Source organism: Furipterus horrens, unplaced genomic scaffold (assembly GCF_987537825.1).
Source record: "Furipterus horrens unplaced genomic scaffold, mFurHor1.1.pri manual_scaffold_10, whole genome shotgun sequence".
Taxonomy (NCBI): Eukaryota; Metazoa; Chordata; class Mammalia; order Chiroptera; family Furipteridae; genus Furipterus; species Furipterus horrens.
The window spans coordinates 43,464,358-43,489,018 of record NW_028327180.1 but is presented as its reverse complement, the minus strand read 5'-3'; the positions used below and the strand labels follow the sequence as shown (position 1 = coordinate 43,489,018).

Here is a 24,661-nt window from a genome sequence, read left to right as displayed (position 1 = left end):
GAGAGGCTCAGAAACCTATGGGACAGCTATAAGACGGCCAACATCCGAATCATAGGGTTCCCAGAAGGTGAAGAAGAACTAGTAATTGAAAAATTATGTGAAAAAATAATGAAGCAGAACTTCCCCAACTTGGGTAAAGAAATAGACTTACAGGCCCAGGAAGCACAGAGAGTTCCAGATAAACTGGACCCAGGGAGAACCACATCCAGACACATTATAATCAAAATGTCAAAAATTAAGGATAAAGAGAGAATCTTAAAAGCAGCAAGAGAGAAGAAGAGAATTACATACAAAGGGGTCCCAATAAGACTATCAGCTGATTTCTCAAAGGAGACTCTGCAGGCAAGAAGGGGCTGGCAAGAAATATTTAAAGTAATGAAAAGCAAGGACCTACAACCAAGATTACTCTATCCAGTGGAGCTGTCATTCAGAATAGGAGGGCAGAGAAAGTGCTTCCAGGACAAAGTAAAATTGAAGGAGTTCATTAGATCCAAACCACTGTTATATGAGATGTTAAAGGGACTTGTTTAGGAGAAGGAGGATCAAAACTATGAACATTAAAATGAAAACTATCACCACAACCAACAACAGAAGCTAGGGAATCGAATCAAAGGCAAACTAAGTAGGCAATGAGAGTGGGAAAAGAATTATAGTTATGGGGAACATTTTGCAGGGAGGTCAGCGGGGAGGGGGAAGTGGGGTAAGGGAGGGAGATGGTACGGGAATTAAGCATAGTAGGAGGGAATGGAGTAGATAGGAAGATGTTGAGAAGAACTATATACACAACCAATGGGCATGGACTAAGGGGGGGGGACAACAGGAGGAAGGAGTTCACTGGGTGGAGGGGAACAGAGAAAAGAAATTGGGACAACTGTAACAGAATAATAAAGTATATTTTTTAAAAAAGAATGAACAATTAGGTGAATTAAATGGTCTTTCAACATCCTTTATACTCTTTATGATTGTTCAGCAGATGAATATGGGAGCACTGTTATCAATTGTTCCTATTGGGTCAACTGCCATCTTTTTTATGGAAAAAAAAATTTAACTGATATTGGCAGAATCCACAGTGTATCTCCTATTAAGATGAGACTTGATCCTTTTAAACCTCTTCCCAGAATTAATATCATATAGGTAAAGAGGCCTTCAAGGTCGTCGTCGTCGGCAGCCGTCCGTCTCGAGAGACGATGGTGTAGCTTCTTAAGTCTATCTGCACCGCCGAGAATGGCTGTGCAGTCCGACTCGGGAGTGACATGGTATCTGTCTCCTCCCGTGTTGAATCGACATCTTGCGATGACGCTGAAGCTACAGAGCCTGGGCAGGGTGATATGGAGGGTCTGCTGTTGCCCATGCAGCAGACCCCCCCTCTCTTCGCAGCTGAAGGGTCCAAGGGAAAGACGGAGTCAATACAGCTTGGCTTCAGGTGCGCCGCAGGAGTTGCCGGTGTTGACTACAACGTCAAACCGCCTTAGGGACTCCGGCTCCGGATTTTCTGTCAGGGTTTACTCCCTTAGCCTTTCCCCTGAAGAGGTATGCCGCAAGGCAGCGGAGGTTTTTTGGAGTCAGAGTTTTCCTTCTCTGGGCCTTCAAGGTATGAAGTGCATAATAGAAGATTACCTAACCTGGGGCCTTATCATCCCTTGTACTAATCCTTGTAACATTCCCGTTTTATCTGTGAGAAAACACAAAGGATTAGGGTAGATGTGTGCCCAGGATCTCTGAGCAATAAACCACATTGTTATTCCTCAACACCCTGTCATTTCTAACCCTCATATACTACTAGCATCCATCCCAACTGGAACTTCATTTCTTACTGTACTTGCTTTATGCAGTGTATTTTTTATTGTTGCAATTGATGAAGCTAGCCAATACTTTATGCCTTCATCCAGCAAAGAAAACCATTTACCTGGACAGAAATGGCTCAGGTGTTACTGATGACTGATGTGAAGATATAATTTTCCCTAGAGGTTCTACCTTGTTGCAATATGTGGATGATTTGCTTCTTTGCTCTTCTCAGGTCTCACAAGAAGACAGCATCCACCTGTTAGAACTTTTGGACTTAAAGGGACATAAGGTATCTAAAGAAAAATTATAGATTGTATGAACTCAGGTTTCATATTGTGACATCTGATATCAGAACAAGGAATACATCTGAATCCAGATAGGCTTCATCATGTCCTAAGTTTCCCAAAGCCCAAAACTAAATGTCAGTTGTAAGGTTTCCCTGGGCTAGTTGCCTATCACTGAAATTGGATGCCAAATCTCTCTCTCGTGGCCAAACCTCCATAAATCTTACTGAAGAAGGATAATTCAGACTCAATTTTATATAACGAATGGGACATGTAGCCTTTGAAGCCTTAAAGAAGAGTTTAATAAACCATGCTCTTGGGCATTCCAATGATCAGATTCCATTTTTACTTTTTGTACATGAAAAGGAAGCACTTGGGCTACTCATCCAAAAACATGGGGATGACCGTAGAGCACTAGAATATTATGGTCAGCACCTGGACCCTGTGGCTCAGAGATACCCACCTTGTCTTACAGCCATTGCTGCTACTGCCTGTTGGGCTACAGAAATAATTGTTTCAGGTTCCATTCTAACCATCTTTGTACCCCATGCCATAGGAGCTCTCCTGAATTCTCATAACACCAAGCATCTTCCAATTAGTATCTTATTTTCTATAAAATCCTTCTGCTAATCACATTTCATATAACTCTTAATCCAGCTACTCTTCTCTATTTTGAGACTGATGAAGCACCTCATGACTCCTTGACACTGACAGATCACTTTCTGAATCCTTGTGACAATTTGCAAGACACTCCTCTGGGTAAAATTGTCTTCTCATGATTTATAGATGGTTCACATTTTTAAAATGAAAACAAAAAGTTCTGTGTTGGTAATGCTATTTTAATTCCTTTTGAAGTCACCAAAGCAGCATCTTTACCTTTGGCTACTTCAGCACAGCAGGCTAACTAACATGCCCTTACTGGGGCTTGAATTTTAGCAAAGGGTAAAACTTCCAGCATTTATACTAACAGTAGATATACCTTGGGGGTAGTTCATGACTTTGGCATATTAGGAAAATAACATGATTTCCTTTTTTCTAGTGGAAATAAAGCTTAAAACGGCCCACATGTTTAGGAATTATTGGATGCTATACTTTTACGAGATACTTTAGCTATTAGTAAGATCCAAGGCATCCTAAACTTGACTCCCTGGAAGCCATAGGAAATAACCTTATTGACATTTTTGCTAAGAATGCTGACCTTGACATCAGCAGCAGTCAAACCACTGTCATGGGCCAAGGAGATGTTTCTGCTGCTCATAATTTAGAAAAACTGGCCAGAGCCCCAACTGATGTGACTCAGTTGGTTGGGGGTCACCCCACAAAGCAAAAGGTCGCCAGTTCAATTCCTGTTCAGGACATATGCCTGGGTTGTGGGTTTGGTACCCAGTCAGAGAGTGTACTAGAGATGACCCATCGATGTTTCTCTCTTTCATTGATGTTTCTCTTCCTCTCTCTCTCCCTCCCTTCCCCTCTCTCTAAATACAAATAAATGAAATCTTGAAAGGAAGAAAGAAAGAAAGAGAGGAAGGAAGGAAGGAAAGGAGAGGAAAGAAAGAAAGAAAGAAAGAAAGAAAGAAAGAAAGAAAGAAAGAAAGAAAGAAAGAAAGAAAGAAAGAAAGAAAAGAAAGAAAGAAAAGAAAGGAAGGAAGGAAGGAAGGAAGGAAGGAAGGAAGGAAGGAAGGAAGGAAGGGAAATTGTCCAAAGAAACCCAACAATCAGCTTCAGAGAAAGAAAAACAAGATTGAAAATCCAACAATTGCTGGTTTGATAAAAAGAGAAAACTTTGGTTCAGACCAAATAACAACTCAATCCTACCAGAAACTAAAATTTCCACTCCTGACTACTGCGCATGCATCAAACCACAGTCCACTAACAAAATGATTCCACTCATTTATCAATAATGGTGGGAAGATATGAACAATGCTGTGAAAACCACCCACCTGTAATAATCCCACCTGTCTGAGGTATAACTCAGCGAAGCCTGTTCACTTTAAATGTTCTAAAAGACCAATTGAGGCTTGGCAAATAGATCTTATACAACTTCCTTCATTCAAGGATATAAATATGTTTAGTTATGATGTATAGTTTTCTCACTTGACTGAAGCTTTTTCCTATAGACAAGTTAATGCCGCTACAGTGGCTGAAATCCTATTTAGAGAAAATTATTTCTACTTGGGAAAGTCCACATTGATTGAGGAACCCATCTTGTGGGTAAGATGCTGCAACATTTTCACTGTGCTTTACCACCTTCAATCCTCAGGTTTAATTGAACCTACTAATGATGTTATTAAAATTCAATTGGCAAAATTTGTAGTAACTCTTCAAATACTTTGGTGAAAAGGATTGCTGTTGGTTCTTTTAAATCTCATCTAGGGGGGATAAATGGTGATAGAAGGAGACTTGTCTTGAGGTGGTGAACAAACAATATATAGATGACATATTACACATGAAACCTATATAATTTTTTTCATTTTTAAGTATATTTTATTGATTATACTATTATAATTGTCTCAATTTTTCCCCTTTGCCTCCCTCTACCCAATACCTCCCTTAAGCTCCCTCGATCCCTCCCCATCTAGTTCATGTACATGGGTCGTACATGTAAGTTCTTTGGCTTCTCCACTTACTTAACTATTCTTAATATCCACCTATTTTGTACCTATAAGTTATGCTTCCTGATTCCTGCACCTTTTCCCCCATTCACTCCCTTCCCCTTCCCCACTGATAGGCCTCTATGTGATCTTCATATCTATGGTTCTGTTACTGTTCTAGTTGTTTGCTTAGATTGTTTTTGTTTTTGTTTTTTAGATTCATTTGTTGATAGTTGTGAGTTTGTTGTCATTTTAATTGTTCATAGTTTTGATCCTCTTTTTCTTAAATGTGTCCCTTTAACATTTCATAAAATAAGGGTTTGGTGATGATGAACTCCTTTAGTTTTACCTTGTCTGGAAAGCACTTTATCTGCCTTTTCATTCTAAATGATATGGGGACCTGGCCTGCAACCCAGGCATATGCCCTGAATGGGAATTGAACCAGTGACCCTTTAGTGAATGGAGGAATCTTGGTTGTAGGTCCTTGCTTTTCATTACTTTGAATACTTCTTGCCTGCAAAGTTTCTTTTGAGAAGTCAGCTGATAGTCTTATGGAAACTTCTTTGTAAGTAACTTTCTTCTTTTCTCTTGCTGCTTTTGATTCTCTCTTTATCTTTAACCACTGGCATTTTAATTCTGGTATGTCTTGGTGTGGTCCTCTTTGTGACTAGCTTGTTTGGGACGCTCTGTGCTTCCTGGACTTGTATATCTATTTCCTTCACCAAATTAAGGAAGTTTTCCTTCATTATTTTTTTAACATAAGTCTTCAATTTCTTGCTATTCCTCTTCTTTTGGCATTCCTATGATTTGGATGTTGGTACATTTAAAGTTGTGGCAGGGGTTCCTAAGCCTCTCCTCATTTTTTCCCATTTTTCTTTATTCTGTACTGATTGTTTATTTCTTCCTTACGTTCCAAACCATTTATTTGAACCCCACCTTCCTTCCCTTCACCATTGGTTTCATGTGGATTTTTCATTTCACTTCTTCCCTTATGCATTTGCCATACTCAGTCATGTCTGTGAAGTCTCTGAGCATCATTATCATCAGTGTTTTGAACTCTGTGTCTGTTAGGATGGCTGTTTCCTTCTCACTTAGTTCTCCCTCTGGAGCCTTGATCTTCTCCCTCTTTTGAGCCATACTTTTCTGTTCTTCTCAACTTGACAGCCTCCTGTGTTTGCCTCTGTGTCTTAGGTAGAGCTGCCCCACCTGTTATATTGTAGGGGATGGAGCCTTAAGTACTCGTCAGTGCTGGGTGACCAATTTCACTGCCTTGTGGCACTGTATGTGGGGGATGGGTCAGAGAGGAACAATGCCACTTGCTTGGCACTCTCTCTTTTTCCAGTCACTTCATCTGCTTCCTGTATGTGACTGGAGTCCCTCTAGCTGTTGTGCTGGTTGTGGTTCCCAGCATAGGTGGGTTTGCTATGTTCTAGGACCATGGGGGCCCTTAAATGGACTCTCCTGAGAGATGCGCAGTTTCTTCCACCATCCCAGTCCCCACTTGTTTTCACAGCCAGAAGCAATGAGGCTTTATTTTACTAACACTGGAATAGTGCACTGTGTGGTCTGGCCTGAGACTGGGATCACTCCCCAGGTGTCCCTCTCAGATTTTAAAATGTGTGACTGCTCTTTCCACCAGCCAGCCAGCCACTGACTTGCCACTGCCTCCACACCATATCTCCACACCATGTCCTCGCCTCACCCTGTGTTCTCGCCACCACACCACATCCTCTCCAACTCAGCTCCCTGTCTCTGCCCCTCCTACCTGTCTGGATGAGTATTACTTCTTTATATCTTTGTTTGTTGGACTTGCATGCAGTTCGATTTTCTGGTAGTTCTGGTAGTTTTTTATCTTGAGGTAGATGTAATCCTTCTTATAATTGTGTAAGGAGGCAAAGCATGTCTACCTACACCTCCATCTTGGCCACAAGTATATAATCTTTTTAAAATATTTTATTTATTTATTTTTAGAGAGAGGGGAGGGAGAAAGAGAAAGTGAGAAATGTCAGTGTGTGGTTGCCTCTAACACACCCCCAATTGGGGACCTGGCCTGCAACCCAGGCATATGCTCTGACTGGGAATTGAACCAACGACCCTTTGGTTCTCAGGCCAGCACTAAATCCACTGAGCCACACCAGCCAGGGCAATAAAAAGTGAAGAAAACAAACCTCAGATCCACCCCTTTAGAACTCATAAACTCATCTTTCAAGATAATTATAGGACACCCCATGCATTTGGCTCCTTCTTTTGATCCACAGTTGATAAAGGGAGACATACTATAAAGGCTTAATTGCTTCTATGAAAAATAATCATGCTTTAGTAATGAAATCTTTTTACAGTGCACTCCAAGGAAATGAAAAACTCATAACCCACATTCTACAACTTAGAGATTTTTGTATACTGAAAAAAATACCTTAAAAAGATTCCCTCCAGCCCTGACTGGTGTGACTCAGTTGGTTGGGCATCATCCCAAAAAGTGAAAGGTCACTAGTTCGATTCCCAGTCAGGGTACATGCCTAGGTTGCAGGCCTGATCCCAGTCAGGGGGGAGAGAGGCAGCTAATCAATGTTTCTCTCTCACATCGATGCTTCTCTCCCTCTCTTTCTCCCTCCCTTTTCCTCTCTCTAAGAATAAATAAATAAAATCTTAAAAAAAAAAAAAAGATTTCCTCCAGTCTTGTTGGAAGGACCCCTATTAGATTCTGTTAACTAAACCCTGTGGTGCTAAACTCCAGGGAGTAGACTGTTGGATACATGTCACACCTAAAGAAGGCACCAAACCTTGACTGGAACTATACATACTATGGTGACCTGAAACTGTCAAAATTTAAAGCAGGTGACCTCTAAAGGAAACAAAATTCCCTGAACACTGGATCAGACCTGTACAAACCTTTTTTCTTTACTATTTATTCTTATTTTATTTTTTTATTTTCCTTGGAAAGAACATGGTCTTGTTTACATTTCTTTTTTTAAATTATTTATTTATTTGTTTCTTTCTTTTACTTTATTTTATTTTATTTTATTAGAGAGAGGGGAAAGGAGAAAGAGAGGGAGAGAAACATCACTGTGTGGTTGCCTCTCACTCGCGCCCCCAACTGGGGACCTGACGTGCAACCTAGTAATGTGCCCTGACTGGGAATCGAACCAGCAACACTTGGCTTGTAGGCCGACGTTCAATCCACTGAGCCACAGCAGCCAGGGCATACTTTTCTTAATCTATTGTTGAAAGGGGGAAACTTTTCTGGTTATTGAATGTCATCAAGAACTTTCATCTAGTCCTGGCTGGTGTGGCTCAGTGGATTGAGCGCTGGCCTGTGATTGGATTCCCAGTCAGGGCACATGCCTGGGTTGAAGGCTAGGTCCCCAGCTGTGGGTATGTGAGAGGCAACCAAACCTCACACATCGATGTTTCTCTCCCTTCTCTTTCTCCCTTACCCTCTCTATAAAAATAAATAAAATGTTTTTTAAAAAACTTTGATCTATTCGAGATAATCGTGACTTTTGTTTTATTACCTACAGATTTGATCTCCTGATTTAAATTCATCATACAAACTAAGTTTACTCTGTTGTTCTTATTCTGTCTTGAATTCTTCTTGTTACTAAGCTCTGTACCTGTTGCTTGTTAACCTTGGACACAAGCTGTTGCTTGTCCATACACCTTCCATTTAATGTGAGAAACAACACATAGAAAAGGTAATTCCTGGTATTAAGGGACAAAAGGATGCTGAAGTTAGAAAACCTTCCTGTTGATCAGTGATGTTTTCAGAGAAAGATCTTGATCAACAGGAAAGACTGATAAAGATTAAAATGAGACTTTAAAGGAACATGGTCAGTCAGGAGAGTCTGTGGGAGAAGCCAGGGCTTATGGAAGGAGTTCTTGCACTCTATGTCATCCTGAGAACCCTCCAGGAAGAATTCTATGCTTACAACAAAGCTCTATGTTTGCATCCCTCCCCTTAACTTCATTTTTCCTTTCTATAACTACTTCTCCATCTTGGCTTGCTGGGCAGTATGTGCACGTGGCTTGCCATGTCTGTACACACTGCATTGCATTTCTTTCTTTTTTTACCCAAATAAATCCTTTTTGGTGACAAAATGAGATAGGCAGGCTACTCCCAGGGCCAGCTGGCAGGAATCCAAAAACTTATTAATCAATCCTAAGATCTTCCTTGTAAAGTCAATTAGCTGCTAGACTGGAGGATGCTGCTGTCTGCAAGATTAACTTCGATGGGTTTAAATTTTGTACCTTTCAGCCATGCATGTGCACTAGAAGCAAAAAAAAAACAAACCTTGTTTTTTGGTGACCCTCTCTCATTTAAATACTAAAAAACACACCTCTGGATGAAAATTTAACATGCTAATGAGATATGTATGCCAAAAGAAGTACGTGGATGTAGTTCCACTGCAGTTCAGGCATTCAAAGTCTATATACTTAAACGTCACATTTACATATTATTTTTCCCACCTCAATTTCCTTAAAACTCTTCCTTGGCTCTTGCCCAGAGAGCAACATTTTCTTTTCTTTTTAAATGTTGTCTCCCTTGGTGTATGAGCTATTTAATAAATCTTCACCTGAGTCCTAATTCTTGTGGTGAACTCTCTTACTTTCTATCTTGGGGTTTCTTAAGAACCCAGGATTGTTTAGTGGTAGAATTGTCAACTGCCATGCAGGAGACCCCGGTTTGATCCCCAGCCAAAACTGTATATTGGTTTCTGGTGATCTCTTTTGATTTCTATCCTGAGAGATCACAAGAACCCAGGGGGCTAGTAACAGAAACACCTAGTCAATACTGATTTACAGTTGACAGTGGAATATTCCTCAAACATACAAACAAATGAAGTATTGATACATGCTACAACAGGGATATGCCCTGGAACAATTATGCTGAGTGAAGTTAATCACAAAGACCATATATTTTTTATGCCATGCATATGAAAGACCCTAATAGGGAACTCCATGGAGACAAGATAGTTATTGTCCAGGGGAGGGGACTGAAGGAGGAAGATGGGAAGACAGAGAGTGACAGCTATATAAATTGTACAATGCAGCATATGTATATCAAATCATCGTGTTGTAATCTGTAAATACAGTTTTATTAGTCAATTATACCTCCATAAAGCTGGGAGAGAAAGAAGTTTCCAAGTGCATTCCAAAATTACATGACAATTTATAATTGTTATGCTTACATCAGTGAAAATAGGAATTAAAGGGTAAGGATATGAAATCCGTTTACTTTTTGAAGTTTTCTAGGGACACAGGGAAAAACTGACCTAAAATAAACTTCCTTTAGTGTCCAACATACACCTGAGAATGTAACAAACACATCTCACACCTTGTGATTAGGTTGAGAAGAGTCCTTGTGCCCAGCGGGGTTCCAGCTTCCTACCAGAGCCAAGTGTCCTGGGATTCTTTCTCCTAAGGACCAAATGAGAGGGGTTGGGGAAGGGATGGGTGGAAAGTTCAAGGCTTGCAAGGATCAAAGACTAAAATCGAGCCAGACAGTGTTACAGAAGGTGAAGTCAGATTGTCTGTGTTTCTAAACAAGGGTGACCGTTCCATGAGTGAGGTCGCAGCCTTACGCCAAATCCTTGACCCCCTACGAGACATCAGACCCTCTTGTTTCAGGGTGGCTGGGCCTGCCCCACCCTTTTCTGTACTTGCTCCATCTTGAAACTGAATCAGGAATTCTGTGTGCAATTCGTCATGACCACGCCTCCCGACGGAGCTGTGGAAAAGACAAAGAAATAAGCCCCAGGCCCGGAAAAAGTTCTCTTTAAAGCAAATGTTGGTGGGGCAGGATAGGGAGGGAGGGGGCAGACAGATTCTGGGCCTCTGACAGCTTTACTCCAGCAGAGCCACAGGTCCTCCCTGCGGTTGTCACTCAGGCGCGTGGGGGTGGGGCCTTATAAACTGTCCAATCAGGAGCCCCTCTAGGACAGGAGGGTGGGGCAACGGCCCGCACAGGCGTAATAATGCCCCTTCGTCCTTCGCCACGCTCTAAAATCTAGAGCTCCGCAGCTGTAAACGGTGTCTGGTGGCTCTGCCACAGCCTCCGTGGCGCCGTGATCTGTACGGGTCGTGGGAGCCGTAGGCGGTACTCAGAGAGACCCAAGAAACCTAGAAATGGTGAGTGTGCGAGCAGGGTACAGAGATGGAGACTGAGGGAGACATGGGGCTGGTCGGAACCGCTGGGAACAGCCTGGGGGACCCGCCTCCCCGCGGTCTGGTTCGAGTCCGTCTACCTCAGTGACCCGGGCCATCGCAGAGACCTGTCTTACCTGGCTTGCAGCTTGGGGGCTGAGAGGGCAGCCGGGACCCCGGGCGTCCTGTCCCGTCCTGTCCCTGCGCGACCAGTTCAGCCCGGCCTGGAAGCTTTGTTGGCAGTTCTGCACCCGCAGCCCCGCTTCTTCCCAGATGGTGCAGTGACGGGGAGGATCATTAGGGGGCAGTCATAAGTCCCACTCCGGAGTTTGTGCGTGGGAGGAGCTGTGGTCTGTGGCATCCTGAGTCCCTCCCTTCTCCCCATCGACACTTGTATTTTCCTGAGTTTTCCAAATGTTGAGGGAGCAGAGTATTAAATCCACAACACTGTTCCCCCAGCCAAGCGCTATCTGGGGCTGGCAATAAATTCTTAAATTTCCAGATCCCTCCCCTCGTTCTCAAATGGCACTTCCCTTCTCTGATCCAGTGTTATCCCTGGTGAATCAGAAACAGTACTAATATTTCATTTGTTTATCCTTTTTTCCACATAGTTATGACTGGCTATTTCTTAAAGACACATTTTTAAAAGTATATTTTATTGATTATATTGTTACAATAGTTCCAATTTTTTACCCTTTGCTCCCCTCCACCTAGCATCCTCCCTCCCCCAGCAATCCCCCCCAAGTCCATGCCCATGGGTCATACATACAAGCTCTCCCGCTTCACCCTTTCATATATTCAAAGACACATTTCTTTTTCTTCCGTGACTATTTTGCATGAGAGGAAATGCCGGCTCCTCTACCCCAGGATATTTCCTCGACACAGACATCCTGTGGGAAGTCCTTTGGGTGGAAAATCTTTCCTGGATGAACTGCCCTGTTAGCACTGTTCCTCCCTGGGTGTGACACCCTGGTGAGATTTATTGATTTGAGTTTTCCTCTTTCAATGAGGATGGAATGTATTTAATCAATAGAGCTTGAAAGATAGTATAAAATAGTTCAGAGGCAAGAGAGTGGTGGATTTCAGAAGAAAAAAAATCCAGTATTACCAATTTATTTATTAAGAATTCTGGTTTCACTGTTTTCTTCACTTCAGCATGTAGTACGTTTCTGAGGTATGTTCTTCACTTTTTTGATGCTTCCGAGTGAAATTCCAGCGGTTGGACTTGCAGAGCTATTGTGATCAAGTGTGACTAATTACAAAACAATGTCTTGCCAAAAAATAGTAATTAACTAACACCTTTTTTTCTGAATGGAACAGATACTTGGGCTTTTCTGGTTTAACTAAGAAAAGGGAGTTACTGTTTTGTTCCCCCCTTAGCTTGTTATCACTGAGTTTGAGTGATTTTGCTGGATCGTTAAAACATCGGGTTTATGTAATTTAAATATCAGTGGTGGTACCCAGCTTCTCCAGTGGAGAGCCAAGGCCTTGAGCCTACAAAGGGAAGTACTAGAAGGCTTAGTTGTTCTTCCTGGGGAGCCTCCCCCTTGCTGGCGTCTTACCTGCTCACACCGCTCATGAAAGGAGCCAGTAGGTAAACTGCAGGAAGCTGCAGAAACCTGGAAAGCCGTGGATGCACATGCCCAGGGAGGGGGAGTGGGGATGAAGCCCCTTTCTGAGGTTGTTGTTTCTTAAGTCTAGACATTTTTAGACCTTATGTTTGGATTTTGCAACCACAGTTTAGGTGTGATCAAGGTATATTTTTTGCAAATGGAGAAGTCTGAAATCAGGTAGACAAAGGGTTTATGAATTGGGGAGCTCATTTGGGTAAAAACATTTAACACTATCAAGCTGAGAGTTGCCTCGCTGTGAGAATGGAACCCTGGGGGAGGGAGCACCTCCATGCTTGCAGGAGAGGGCAGGGTGTGTGGAGCGCCCTGTTGATTCCTGAGGCTGCTCAGGTGTCCCTCCCCTCCTTCCCCAGGGACTGACCCACTCCAGCGGTTCTGTCTCAATCAGGCTCGTCTAGACCCCAAGTTAGCAATTATGTTCACCTATCTGAGTATAGATTTCCTTCTGAAATGTGAGGAAACAAGATGATTATCTGTTTTCATTCTCATTTTTAAGGGGGGTTTCATTAAATTCTTTCCTCCCTTGAATGTGGCACCATTTGATTCTAGTTTCCATTAACTTGGGCTTTTATAATGTAGTTGAATGAGAGAGACAATGTGAAGAAGGCCAGAAAATAAGTATGTGGTGATATCTCATTGTTTTTTTAAGTATATTTTATTGCTTATGCTGTTACAATTGTCCCAATTTTATTTTCCCTTTGCTCCCCTCCACCCAGTATCCCCCTTGCCTCCAGCAATCCCACCCACCTTGGTTCATGTCAATGGGTTGTGCATATAAGTTATTTGGCTTTACTCTCTCCTATACTATTCTCAACATCCCCCTGTTTATTTCGTACCTCTCAATTATGCTTCTTAATCCCTGCACCATTTCCCCATTTCTTCCCCTTCTCCCACCCCACCAGTAACCTTCCAAATGATCACCATACCGATGATGCTGTTCCTATTCTCATTGTTTGCTTAGTTTTTTTGTTGTCATTTTAATGTTCATAGTTTTTATCTTTTTTTTTTTTTTTTTAAATGAATCCCTTTAACATTTCATATAATAATGGCTTGGTGATGATGAACTCCTTCAGCTTCACCTTTTCTGGGAAGCACTTTATCTGCCCTTACATTCTAAATGATAGCTTTGCTGGATAGAGTAATCTTGGTTGTAGGTCCTTGCTTTTAATCACTTTGGATACTTCTTGCCAGTCCCTTCGTGCCTGCAAAGTTCCTTTTAAGAAATCAGCTGATAGTCTTATAGGCACCCCTTTGTAGATAACTCTTTTCTTTTCTCTTGCAGCTTTTAAGATTCTCTCTTCATCTTTAACCTTTAAGCACTTTAATTATGATGTGTCTTGGTGTGGTTCTCTTTGAGTCTAGCTTGTTTGGGACTCTCTGTGCTTCCTAAACTTGTATGTCTATTTCCTTCACCAAATTAGGGAAATTTTTCTTCATTATTTTTTCACATAAGTTTTCAATTTCTTGTTCTTCCTCTTCTCCTTCTGGCACCCTCATGATTTGAATGTTGGTAAGTTTAAAGTTGTCCCAGAGGTTCCTAAGCCTCTGTTTCTTCATTCTGTACTGGTTGACTTTTTATTTCTTCCTTATGTTCCAAGTCATTGGTTTGAACCCTGTCTTCCTTCCCTTCACCATTGTTTTTGTGTGGATTTTCCTTCATTTCACTTAGTATAGCCTTCACTTCTTCCCTTATGCATTTGCTATACTCAAACATGTCTGTCAAGTCTGTGAGCATCATTATCACCAGTGTTTTGAACTCTTCATCTGTTAGGTTGGCTATTTCCTTGTTGCTTAGTTCTTCCACTAGAACCTTGATCTGCTCCCTCTTTTGGGCCATACTTCTCTGTCTTCCCAACTTGACAGCCTCCTGTGTTTGCCTCTGTGTCTTATGTAGAGCTGTCGCACCTGTTACATTGTAAGGGGTGAAGCCTTAGATATTCATCAGTTTTACCACATTGTTGCACTGTATGTGGGGAGGGGTCTGAGAGGGAACAATGCTGCTTGCTCAGCACTCACTCCACTTCCAGGCACTTCTCCCACCTCCCATATGGGACTGGAGCCCCTCCAGCTGTTGCCCTGGTTGTGGTTCACAGAGTGGGTGAGTTTGTGGGCGTTATAGGACCATGGGGGCCCCCTAAACAAATGGCCTCCTTCTAGAGACCACCAGTTTCTTCAATTGCCCCAACCTCCACTTGTTTTCACAGTCAGAAGCAATGAGGCTTTATTTTCTCTGGTGCTGGAACCATGAGCTAAGCAGTCTCATCTAGGGCTGGGATGGCTCCCCAGGTGTCCCTCTCACCTTATATAATGTGTGACTGCACTTTCCACCAGCCAGCCACAGTCACTGCCTTGCTGCTGCTGTCATCGACACTGCCACACCGCGTCCTCTCCACCCTGGCTCTGCCCCTCCTACCTGTCTTTATAACTTTGTTTGTTGGACTTCCATGGAGTTTGATTTTCTGGTAGTTCTGGTTGTTTTTAGTTTTGAGGTGATTGTATTTCTTCTTATGGTTGTGGAGGATGGTGAAGCATGTTTACCTATGCCTCCATCTTGGCCAGAAGTCTCATTGTTTTATTTGTAATCTCCCAGTGACATATGTTGAACATATTTTCATATTGCTTACATCCCATTTGTATTTTTCTTTGGTGAATTGTCCATTTTTTAAAATTTGTCGATTGGAGAGACAGACAGACAAGCCTTGATATGTTGCTCTGCTTATTTATGAATTCTTTAGTTGATTCTTGAATGTGTCCTGATCAGAGAATTGAACCCACAACCTTGGCATATGTGGAAGGTGCTCTAACCAACTGAGCTACCCAGCCAGGGTCTTTTGTCCATTTTTAATTGGCTATTTGTGTTCTCATAGTTAAGTTTTAAGAGTTATTTGAATATTTTGGATACCCATCATTTATTAGATAAGTATTTTACAAAAGCTTTTCTTCTACTCTGTGACTTGTCTTTTTATTCTCTTAACACTCTTCACACACAGGAGTTTTTCATTTTAATGAAGGTAAACGTTTTTTAGTGTCTTATTTAAAAATTTATTACTAAACACAAGGTCGCCTAGATTTTCTCATATGTTACATTCTAGTAATAGTTTTTACTTTTGCGTTTTACATTTGGATGTATGATCTACTTTGAGTTAATTCTGTTCAAAGTTTAAGTTCTGCGTCTACGTTCATTTTTCATGTGTGTATGTGTGTGTGTGTTGTACTTCTACTATTTCCAGCATGCTTTGTTTAATAAAAGGCTTTCTTTTTTCTTATACTTGCCTTTACTAATTTGCCAAAGGCCAGTTGACTATATTTGTACATCTATAGGGAACCAGTTGACTGTGTATCCTTCAACCTGGCTATTTCAGCCATCATCTCTGTTATTGTGGGGGGTTTTCAGATAGTTTACCTAGACAGTCATGTCATATGGAACAAAGACATTTTTGTTTTTTGCTTGCCAATCTGTACTTTTTATATTCTTTTCTTATTACATGGCTAGGGCTTCCAGTACAGTGTTGAATAGGATTGGTGAGAGGAACCCTTGCCTTTCTCCCCATCTTACCAGAAAAGCATTTGGTTTCTCATGATTAAGTATAATGTTAGCAATAGGTATCATAATGTTCTTTCTCAAGAAGAGAGAATTCTCCCTGTATTACCAGATTATTAGCATAAATACATGTTGTCCTTTTATTTGTGATACTACTAATTTTGATTTTTTTTCTCTTTTCTCAATTATCTTGACTAGATGTTTATCAATTTTATTAATTTTTTTAATGGACCAGTTTTTGGTTTTCCAGACTAGGAGAGTTTTTTTTCTTTCACACTTCAAACATTTTACTCCATTCTTTTTTTGTTTACATGGTTTCTGAGAAGTCTGATTTAATATGTTGTTTTACTTTCTGTTTGGCAATGTTGTAGAGAGTGGTTTGATTGTGACCTCAGTCCTCTGGTGGATCTAAGAAAAGTTGTTCATTTCAGATTTTTTCTATGAGGTCAGTAATGATGGCTTCCAAGTCCCAGTCCAATCAGAAACTGGAATTGTCGGACTCCAGTTGATGATGACTGACAGTTGACAACTTGTCGGTCTCATCCCTCCCTATTCCTCTTTGACCCACATCTACACAAAGTGATAAGAGTGCGTTGGTGCTCCTTCCTTTAAAGGTGGCAGGAGATTCAGTCCTCTAAGGTCCTGATCTTGCATGTGAACCATAACTAACCTCCCCACTAACCTCAACTTTATAAAAAGTCCAGACATCTCTTCTTGCTCTTTCAAGACATTTCGTGACTGTGGAGAGGCCTGCCTTGTTTTCCCAATACACCTCAATTATGGAAGTAATAAACCCTTCATAACTTTTGGCCGTGTGTGGCATCATCACCTTAGAGATTCAGCATATGCTCAGGGCTCAAGGTATCATGCTGCCTTACTGCACGTGGGAGCTTGGGAATTAGAGAACGTGGGAGTGCAGCCTCTTGGGTGGCAGGTCAGGAAACATTTACTCCTGCAATTTAAAAATGGAGATCATATGTTCTTTTGAATGAAAGCACTGCTGAATCCTTCAATGTATGTTATACTCACCAGCAAATTCACCATCAAACCTTTGTGGATTTCACTGAACACAGTTGCAATTGGCAACTCTCAGTCATCTGTTCCTCAAGGTCAAGAAGGTGCTTAGCAGTGTTCTGTTTCTGCCATAAAGAACATTTCTGGCATATATGTTACTGTGTGTGCATATGTCTGCCAAAAATTGTCTCCAAGCAACCCTGAGGCATGAATATAGGGATTTTGTGGTCTAACTTGTTATGTGCCTTTTCTCTAGTGTCTGAACTCAAAGTTTCAATTAACTTTCTAGCCCATTAAATTGGACTGAGAGAGAAAGCAGAACTGAGTCTGTAGTAAAGATTACACAAGGCAAAAACAATACTTTTTCTTAGAAATATTTCAATTTTTCCAGCTGTGTCTGACTACTTCTAGAGACCTGGAGTACTTTAAGGATGATAATGGCCAGCTGGACCTTAATAAAAGTTGGATCCAACTGATCTCTTGGATTGTCATGTTTGGTGATGAGAATAAAATAAAAGGCTTCCATTTTTTAATTCATTAAACTTTAATGTAGATTGGACCCTCTGCCTCATGCAGGGCTGTAAATGATGGGTAATAAGGAAGGAGATGAAAGAGGTTTTTCTCACAGTGGTCTTCAAATAATATTTTTTTTATTTATATAGCATGTCTGTCACTTCTCAACATGCTCTGTACCCTGCCATTAGAGAAAAATAAGATGTAATGTGATCACAATAAAAGTGTATAATTTATTTCCATGTGTTCATCATGCTATTAAATTTATAAGGAAGTAAGTGTGGCTAGAGAGTAAATTTCTGATGATCAAGTCATAGCGTAAGTGTTTGGAGATGACAGAATCATACATAAGCTTCATATAAATTGAATCTAGATGTCATGTATAGTCAGTCTCACGCATCCTGTTGTAAACATATTTGGGATGTTTTAGGATGTTGTGGCCATTGAAGACGTGGCTGTGAACTTTACCCTGGAGGAGTGGGCTCTACTGGATCCACTACAGAAGAAATTGTTTAGAGATGTGATGCAGGAAACTTTCAAGAACCTGGACTCAATAGGTAAGGATGACTTTTCCTTGACTTGATCAATTAGACCACAAGTATTTTTTGCTCATCATTTTTTTTCCAAGATGTGGAATGTGGAAAAGGACATTGGTAAATAAACTAGGCATGGTCACAGCTAACAATGAATATAGAATCTAACAGTTTTTTAAAAGATTTATTTATTAATTTTTAGAGAGATGGAAGGGGAGGGAGAAAGAGAGGGAGAGAAACATCGATGTGTGAGAGACACATCGACTGGTTGCCTCCCACATGCCCCCAACTGGGGACCTGGTCTCCAACCCAGACATGTTTGTTGGCCAGGAACCGAGCTAGCAACCGTTTGGTTCACAGGCTGGCACTCAATCCACTGAGCCACACTAGCCAGGCCAGAATCTAACATTTTTTAAACAGCTTTTAATATTTGTAATCATTCTTCTGGGTCTACATTTTAGGCAAAAAATGGGAAGAGCATGACATTGAAGATCAGTATAAAAACCAGGAAGAAAAACTAAGGTGAGTTACAGTCACAGTAGAAAGTCATGTCTCATGTGAGAATCCTGGTATGTTATGAATTTTTTTTTTAAGAAAACAAAATAACTCTTGCTTTAAATTTAGTTATTCTTTTTTTTTTTTAAATCCTCACCTGAGGATATGTTGATTGATTTTAAAGTGAGAGGGGGAGAGAGAGAGAGAGAGAGAGAGATTGATTGATGTGAGAGAGAAACATTCATTGGTTGCCTCCCATATACATCCTGACTGGAGATCGAAACTACCACCGAGGTATGTACCCTGACCAGGGACCTAACCCACAACCTTTTGGTGTATGGGATGATGTTCCAACCAACTGAGCCACCTGGCCAGGGCCAAATTTAATTATTAAGAATTTTTTACCAGAAATACTTTCTTTATATGTGATGTAAATATTCAGTGTTTGCAAAATAGCTTACTTGGAAACTGTATTAATAAGCTTTATATATGAATATAACTGTTTTGATAATTATAAGGGTGAAGTCCTCCTGGAGAGCATTTAGTATATTCAACTTCAGAGAACTCAGACAAGGCAGGAAACTTACACTTTTCCTAAAATCCTAATAAATATTTTGAAAAATATTATTTAAAAAATTATTTATAATATGCTTCTCATTTTTTACAGAAGTCAAATGGTAGAAAGACTCTCTGAAAGTGAAGAGGGTAGTCAATGTGGAGAAAATTTCAGCCTTATCTCAAATCTTAGTCTGAACAAGAAAACCACTGGAATAAAACCACATGAATGTGATACGTGTGGAAAAGTCTTCATGCATCATCTTTCCCTTAATTGGCACATCAGATACACTGGACACAAACCATATGAGTATCTGAAATATGGAGAGAGGCCATATAAATGTAAGCTTTGTGGGAAAGCTTTTATTTTTTCAAGTTTATTTAAAATACATCAAAGAATGCACACTGAAGAGAAAAGCTATCATTGTAAGGAGTGTGGGAAAGCCTTCCGTTTTCGCGCATTTTTGCAAATACATGAAAGGATTCACACGGGAGAAAAACAATATGAATGTGAGGAATGTGGGAAATCTTTCATGTGGCTTACAAGCTTTCGAAGACACATGGCAATGCACAATGGATATGGACCTTATAAATGTAAAGAATGTGGAAAAGTCTTTAGATATCATCGTGCTTTTCAATCGCATGAAAAGAGCCACACAGGAGAGAAATCCTATGAATGCAAGCAATGTGGTAAAGCTTTCAAGTCTCAGCGAGGTTTCCAAGCACATCAAAGATATCACCAAGGAGCGAATCCCTATGAATGTAAACAATGTGGAAAAGTCTTTAGATATCATCATACTTTTCAAGCACATGAAAAAATTCACACAGGAGAGAAACTCTACGAATGTAAGCAATGTGATAAAATTTTCAATTCTCACCGAGGTTTTCAAGTACATGAAAGATTTCACAAAGGAAAGAAACCATATGAATGCAAGAAATGTGGTCAAGCTTTCAGTTCTCATCAAGGTTTTGAAATACATGTAAGAAATCACAAGGGAGAGAAACCTTATGAGTGTAAGCAATGTGGTAAAGGTTTCAATTGTCATCGAGGTTTCCAATTACATGAAAGAAATCACAGGAAAGAGAAACCATATGCATGTAAATGTGGTAAAGCTTTTGGTTATTATGATCACTTAAAATTACACAGAGGAACTCACACTGGAGAGAAACCCTATGAATGCAAGGAATGTGGGAAAGCCCTAGGCAGTAACAAAGCCTTGAAGATACACAACAGACTGCACACAGGAGAGAAACCCTACGAATGTAAGCAATGTGGGAAGGCATTCAGGAATCCATCTGGATTCCGGTCACACATGAAAATACATGCTGGATATAGACCTTATCAGTGCAAGGTATGTGGGAAAGCCTTCATTTATCCATCACGTGTTCAAGCACACATGCGAGTACATAACGTAAATAGATCTTATCAGTGTAAGGAGTGTGGGTCAGCATTTTATTTTCCCAGTACATTACGCAGGCATGAAATGACTCACACTGGAGAGAAACCCTGTGAATGTAATCAATGTGGTAAAACCTTCAGAGATTACAGTTACTTAAAAATACACGAAAGAAGTCATACTGGAGAGAAACCCTATGAATGCAAGCAATGTGGTAAAGCTTTTTCTTCTCAGCTAGGTTTCCAAGTACATGAAAGAAGTCACACTGGAGAGAAACCATATGAATGTGAAGAATGTGGAAAATCCTTCAGTTATCCCAGTTCCTTCCGAAGGCATAAAAAGACTCACAGGATATGTTCTCTTGAATGTAAACAGCATAGGAAAGTCTGATCCACATTCTTACATGTGAAAAAAAAATGAAAAAGATATAAATGTGAGTAACATAAGAAAGCTTGACAGAAATTCACGTGTAATGTTCTAGAAAATTTTCAACATGAAAAAGTTATAAATGTAAGTATATTGTGTTTATCAAGCCTCCTTAAAGTGCAGTGTTGGGCTGTGGGTTTCTACTAATTATTTTCAGAACTGAATATTCAGATAATTCTGTGAGTCATTCAACAATAAATAATATATAAGATTATAGGTAGTGTTTCTTCTTTAAGTCAGTGAGTAGTATTTTATATTTCCATTTTGAAACCTGTTGGATTCACAGGTGAATTGAAGTGTATTTCCAATATACAATTGGGTTTAACTTTTTGATAATGTCCTATTTGTTGTGTGTTAAGGGACATTGAAACATCAAAGTTTGGTTTTTGTTGGGATTTTCCTACTGGTTTTGTGACCGTTCCTGGATATCTTTAGTCCATTATGTGTATATTCTACCTTTCTTACTGAGAAAACTTCTTCTGGTGTGAAGGGCATAGGGAGCAAGGGTATAGGAGGCTTTTTCACTTTCCACACTAAGAAACCATTGTAATAAAATTTTTATGTGTGGCAAGTATATGATAGTTTTGTATAAATTATTATTTTCATGTTGATTCCTCCTTGGTAACACCAAGGGGCGGTGAGCTAGAAGAATGACAGTCAATGGCAGAACGTATATGATGAGTTGATTTCCCCTCAGCCACAGCTGTCACATGTTTCTGGTTGCTTCCTTCCTTATTCCCACAACACTTAAAAATTGATTGACTTTAAATGAGAAAACAAATGGCTCTAAAATTTGTTGACATAAGTCACTCCATTAGTCTTTCTCCCCATACCTTTTTACTATAGAGGCATCCAAGACTCCAAACCAGCCATGGTGAACATAAATTACCCAGGGCATTCTTTTCAAGACTTTTTTTCTTCAGTCTGTGCTGCATACAGTCAGAGCAGCCATTGCTGGCAACTGACAAAATTGTTTTGTAATGTTGGCCCTCCCAGGCCCTGAGTTGATCATGATCTGGAGCCTGCTACCAATTTTGCCTTGGGTCATGAATGCAGGACCCTCAGGCTTCCTAACTATAGTTCTCATTGAAGAGATACTAGTACAGGACGGAGCTGAAAACTGTGTCCCTGGTATATCCCACCTACCAGGGGAATTGTGCTTCCTTCACATTCATGCAGTCTCTTCTGAAAGAGGTCACTTTTCCAGATGTATTGGCCGCTTTGGGAGTCTCTTAGGAGCACATGAATGACCAGATAATTCATAAATTTTATAGACAGTGTGCTTCCACCACACCTGATGGAGCCCACTGCAGAATGCTGCATTTTATCCCTAGTTCAAACATGTCACCCCTGATCAAAGATTGGACACAAAGAGCAAATATGATAGTTAAACTCCAGGCACTCATGTTAGCATTAGAGAAGTCCCTGGCCAAGAATTGAATTCATTTACACATTTTTATAGATCCTTTGGCTTTTTCCAATATATAACGGTCTCATCCCACAAATAGCAACAGCTCCTTGTCTAATGTCATCTTCTTTGGCATAACAAACTGGGAATATCTTTTTTTTTTTTTTAATTGCTTTAAGAGAAAGATGAAGAGAGAGAGAGAAACATTGATATGAGAGAGAAGCATCCATCAGTTGCCTCCTTTATGTGCCTGAACCATGGCTCAGGGATCAAGGATGAAACCCATGACCTATGTACGTGCCCTAACCAGGAATTGAACCCACAACCTTTCAATTACAGGATGATGCTTCAACCAACTGAGCCATACTGGCCAGGGCTCTTGGGAATATCTTGCCCTTCACAATAACCAAGTATAAGTCAACATCACTTGTAAGTCTGCACACATTAAACCTCAATCTGCAGAGGCTCATTTTAATGTTCAGGGAAATAAATTGAGTCAGATTTCTGAGACATATACTGACACCTCACATCTGATGCTATTAACCTTGGCTCTCTGGGCCTACATAATAGTAAGCCATTTAGAGGCCTCTTGCCTAAATGTCTAGGTAAATTGAAGAAACTTCCTTCCTCTGCCGTGGCTCACTTAGTGACAGACTAATCACCTAATGTGAAAACAAATGCACCACTGGTAATATAATCAATATACTTTCCATACTAAGGAAGGTCCCTACAGCTAATGGCAAATACAGTTTTTAGTAGCCCCTTACCCACTCTGCTGGGCTACTTGCTATGCTCACACCATGGTAGAAACTCAGACAGATTACTTGTCCTACCATACATGATACTACTGAAGCCAAAATGCAGGCACTTAACAAAGGCACTCTAGAAATTAAAGCACTAAGCTCTTGCAGAAGGCATTCCATGGACCTTGTACCTCTCTTATGACCTTTTGCCACTCATAGGTTGGCCTAAATGCTAAGAGAAACCCTGCTGTTTGAGACATTAGATACAATGCTCAGTCTTTAGGGCCTGTTGCTGTTTGTTGTTCTGATCTTCAGGCTTACTAGACATTTCTGTCAGAACACTCTCCTACAGATCTTTGGTTTATTGGAATACTGTGTCCTAGCCAGGACTGTTATGTCCCACTCCTGGGATTTCTGCATATCTATTTCACTTATGGCACATTTCTTCAAGACCCATCCACCCATCCAACACAAGGGACTTCCTACCAATTGCACTCACGTTGGCATTGCCCTGGGAGGCGCTGGCACCTGTGCAGGCGCACATGACAATCATTCAACAAGCAACACCATTAATGCCAATGTGGTAATATCAAAAACACTAAAGAATACGTGTAACAGTTCATGTTTCAGATGGTTTCCTTGAAGGAAAACCCTGCAGTAGCTGATGAACACTTGGCTTTGGTGTATTTAGTAGCAACCAGATAGAGCTGTGTTCCCCTGAAAGGGCTGCTATCCTGGCAAGGTGCCACCGAAAACACAACACAGACAAAAATAACATTACTAAGCTATTAGAACAGTTCTGGAACCATACTCTCCTGGATCTCTCCAACATCTGATGATGACTGGATTCAAACGGGTTCTGTTAGGTTTTGCAAACTTAGTTATAATATATTGCTTGTGCTTTTAACATGGCTTTTAATTTATGTTCAGATTCATTTAAAAGAGATGTGACACAGTTCAATCAAAGCTAAGGAGAGAGCTGTAATAGAGGTCTGAACTCACTTTTGATATTTGACCCTTAATCAGTATAGATACCTGCACACCCTGCCTGACCCACATAGGGAAGCCTATGATGTTGACTCATGTCTTTCATTGTGTGAGCAGGTAAAAGGATCAAATCTTGAATATTTCCAGCTTCTAACCTACACATCTTAAAGGGCCAACCCATTCTTTGTTGAAGCCACCTATATGAAGTTAACTTTTGGAAGGTACCTTTGAGTAACAACTTTTCTCTTCACTTGATACATGTGGTAACAGTCTTGACATTGGATCCTATTTTAGGTAAGGTGTTAATCCAGCCCTCAGAAGGGCAATGATAGCTCTGAGCAGTGTGACTCAGTTGCTTGAGCATCATCCTGCAAAGCAAAGGGTCACCAGTTTGATTCCCAATCAGGATGCATACAGGAGGCAACTGATCAATGTATTTCTCACATATTGATGTTTCTCTCCCTGCCTTTCTCTCTGCCTTCCCCTCTCTCTAAAAATAAATAGATAAAATCTTTTTTAAAAGATGCTCAGTGTCACTAATCAAGAGAAACGCAAATTAAAACCACAATGAGATATCACTTCACAGCTGTCAGAATGGCTGTCATCAATAAATAAAC

At 40.6% G+C, this 24,661-nt stretch overlaps 1 protein-coding gene and 1 long non-coding RNA gene across 2 annotated transcripts; one reads left to right on the top strand and one right to left on the bottom strand.

The window, feature by feature from the left end:
* The first annotated feature begins 1,916 nt into the window (after positions 1–1,916).
* Positions 1,917–21,392, top strand: LOC149999891 (uncharacterized). Its single transcript, XM_090290192.1, has 5 exons — positions 1,917–1,925; positions 2,018–2,074; positions 17,931–18,057; positions 18,495–18,555; positions 19,196–21,392. The coding sequence occupies exons 1-5, from the start codon at positions 1,917–1,919 to the stop codon at positions 20,868–20,870; spliced, it is 1,929 nt and encodes a 642-aa protein (XP_090146318.1). The 3' UTR covers positions 20,871–21,392.
* LOC149999892 (uncharacterized) lies at positions 10,175–11,069 on the bottom strand. The gene is made up of 2 exons (XR_016513585.1): positions 10,939–11,069; positions 10,175–10,385 (listed from the first exon to the last, which is right to left on the bottom strand). It is a non-coding gene; the product is annotated as an uncharacterized LOC149999892 (long non-coding RNA).
* Positions 21,393–24,661: the final 3,269 nt, after the last annotated feature.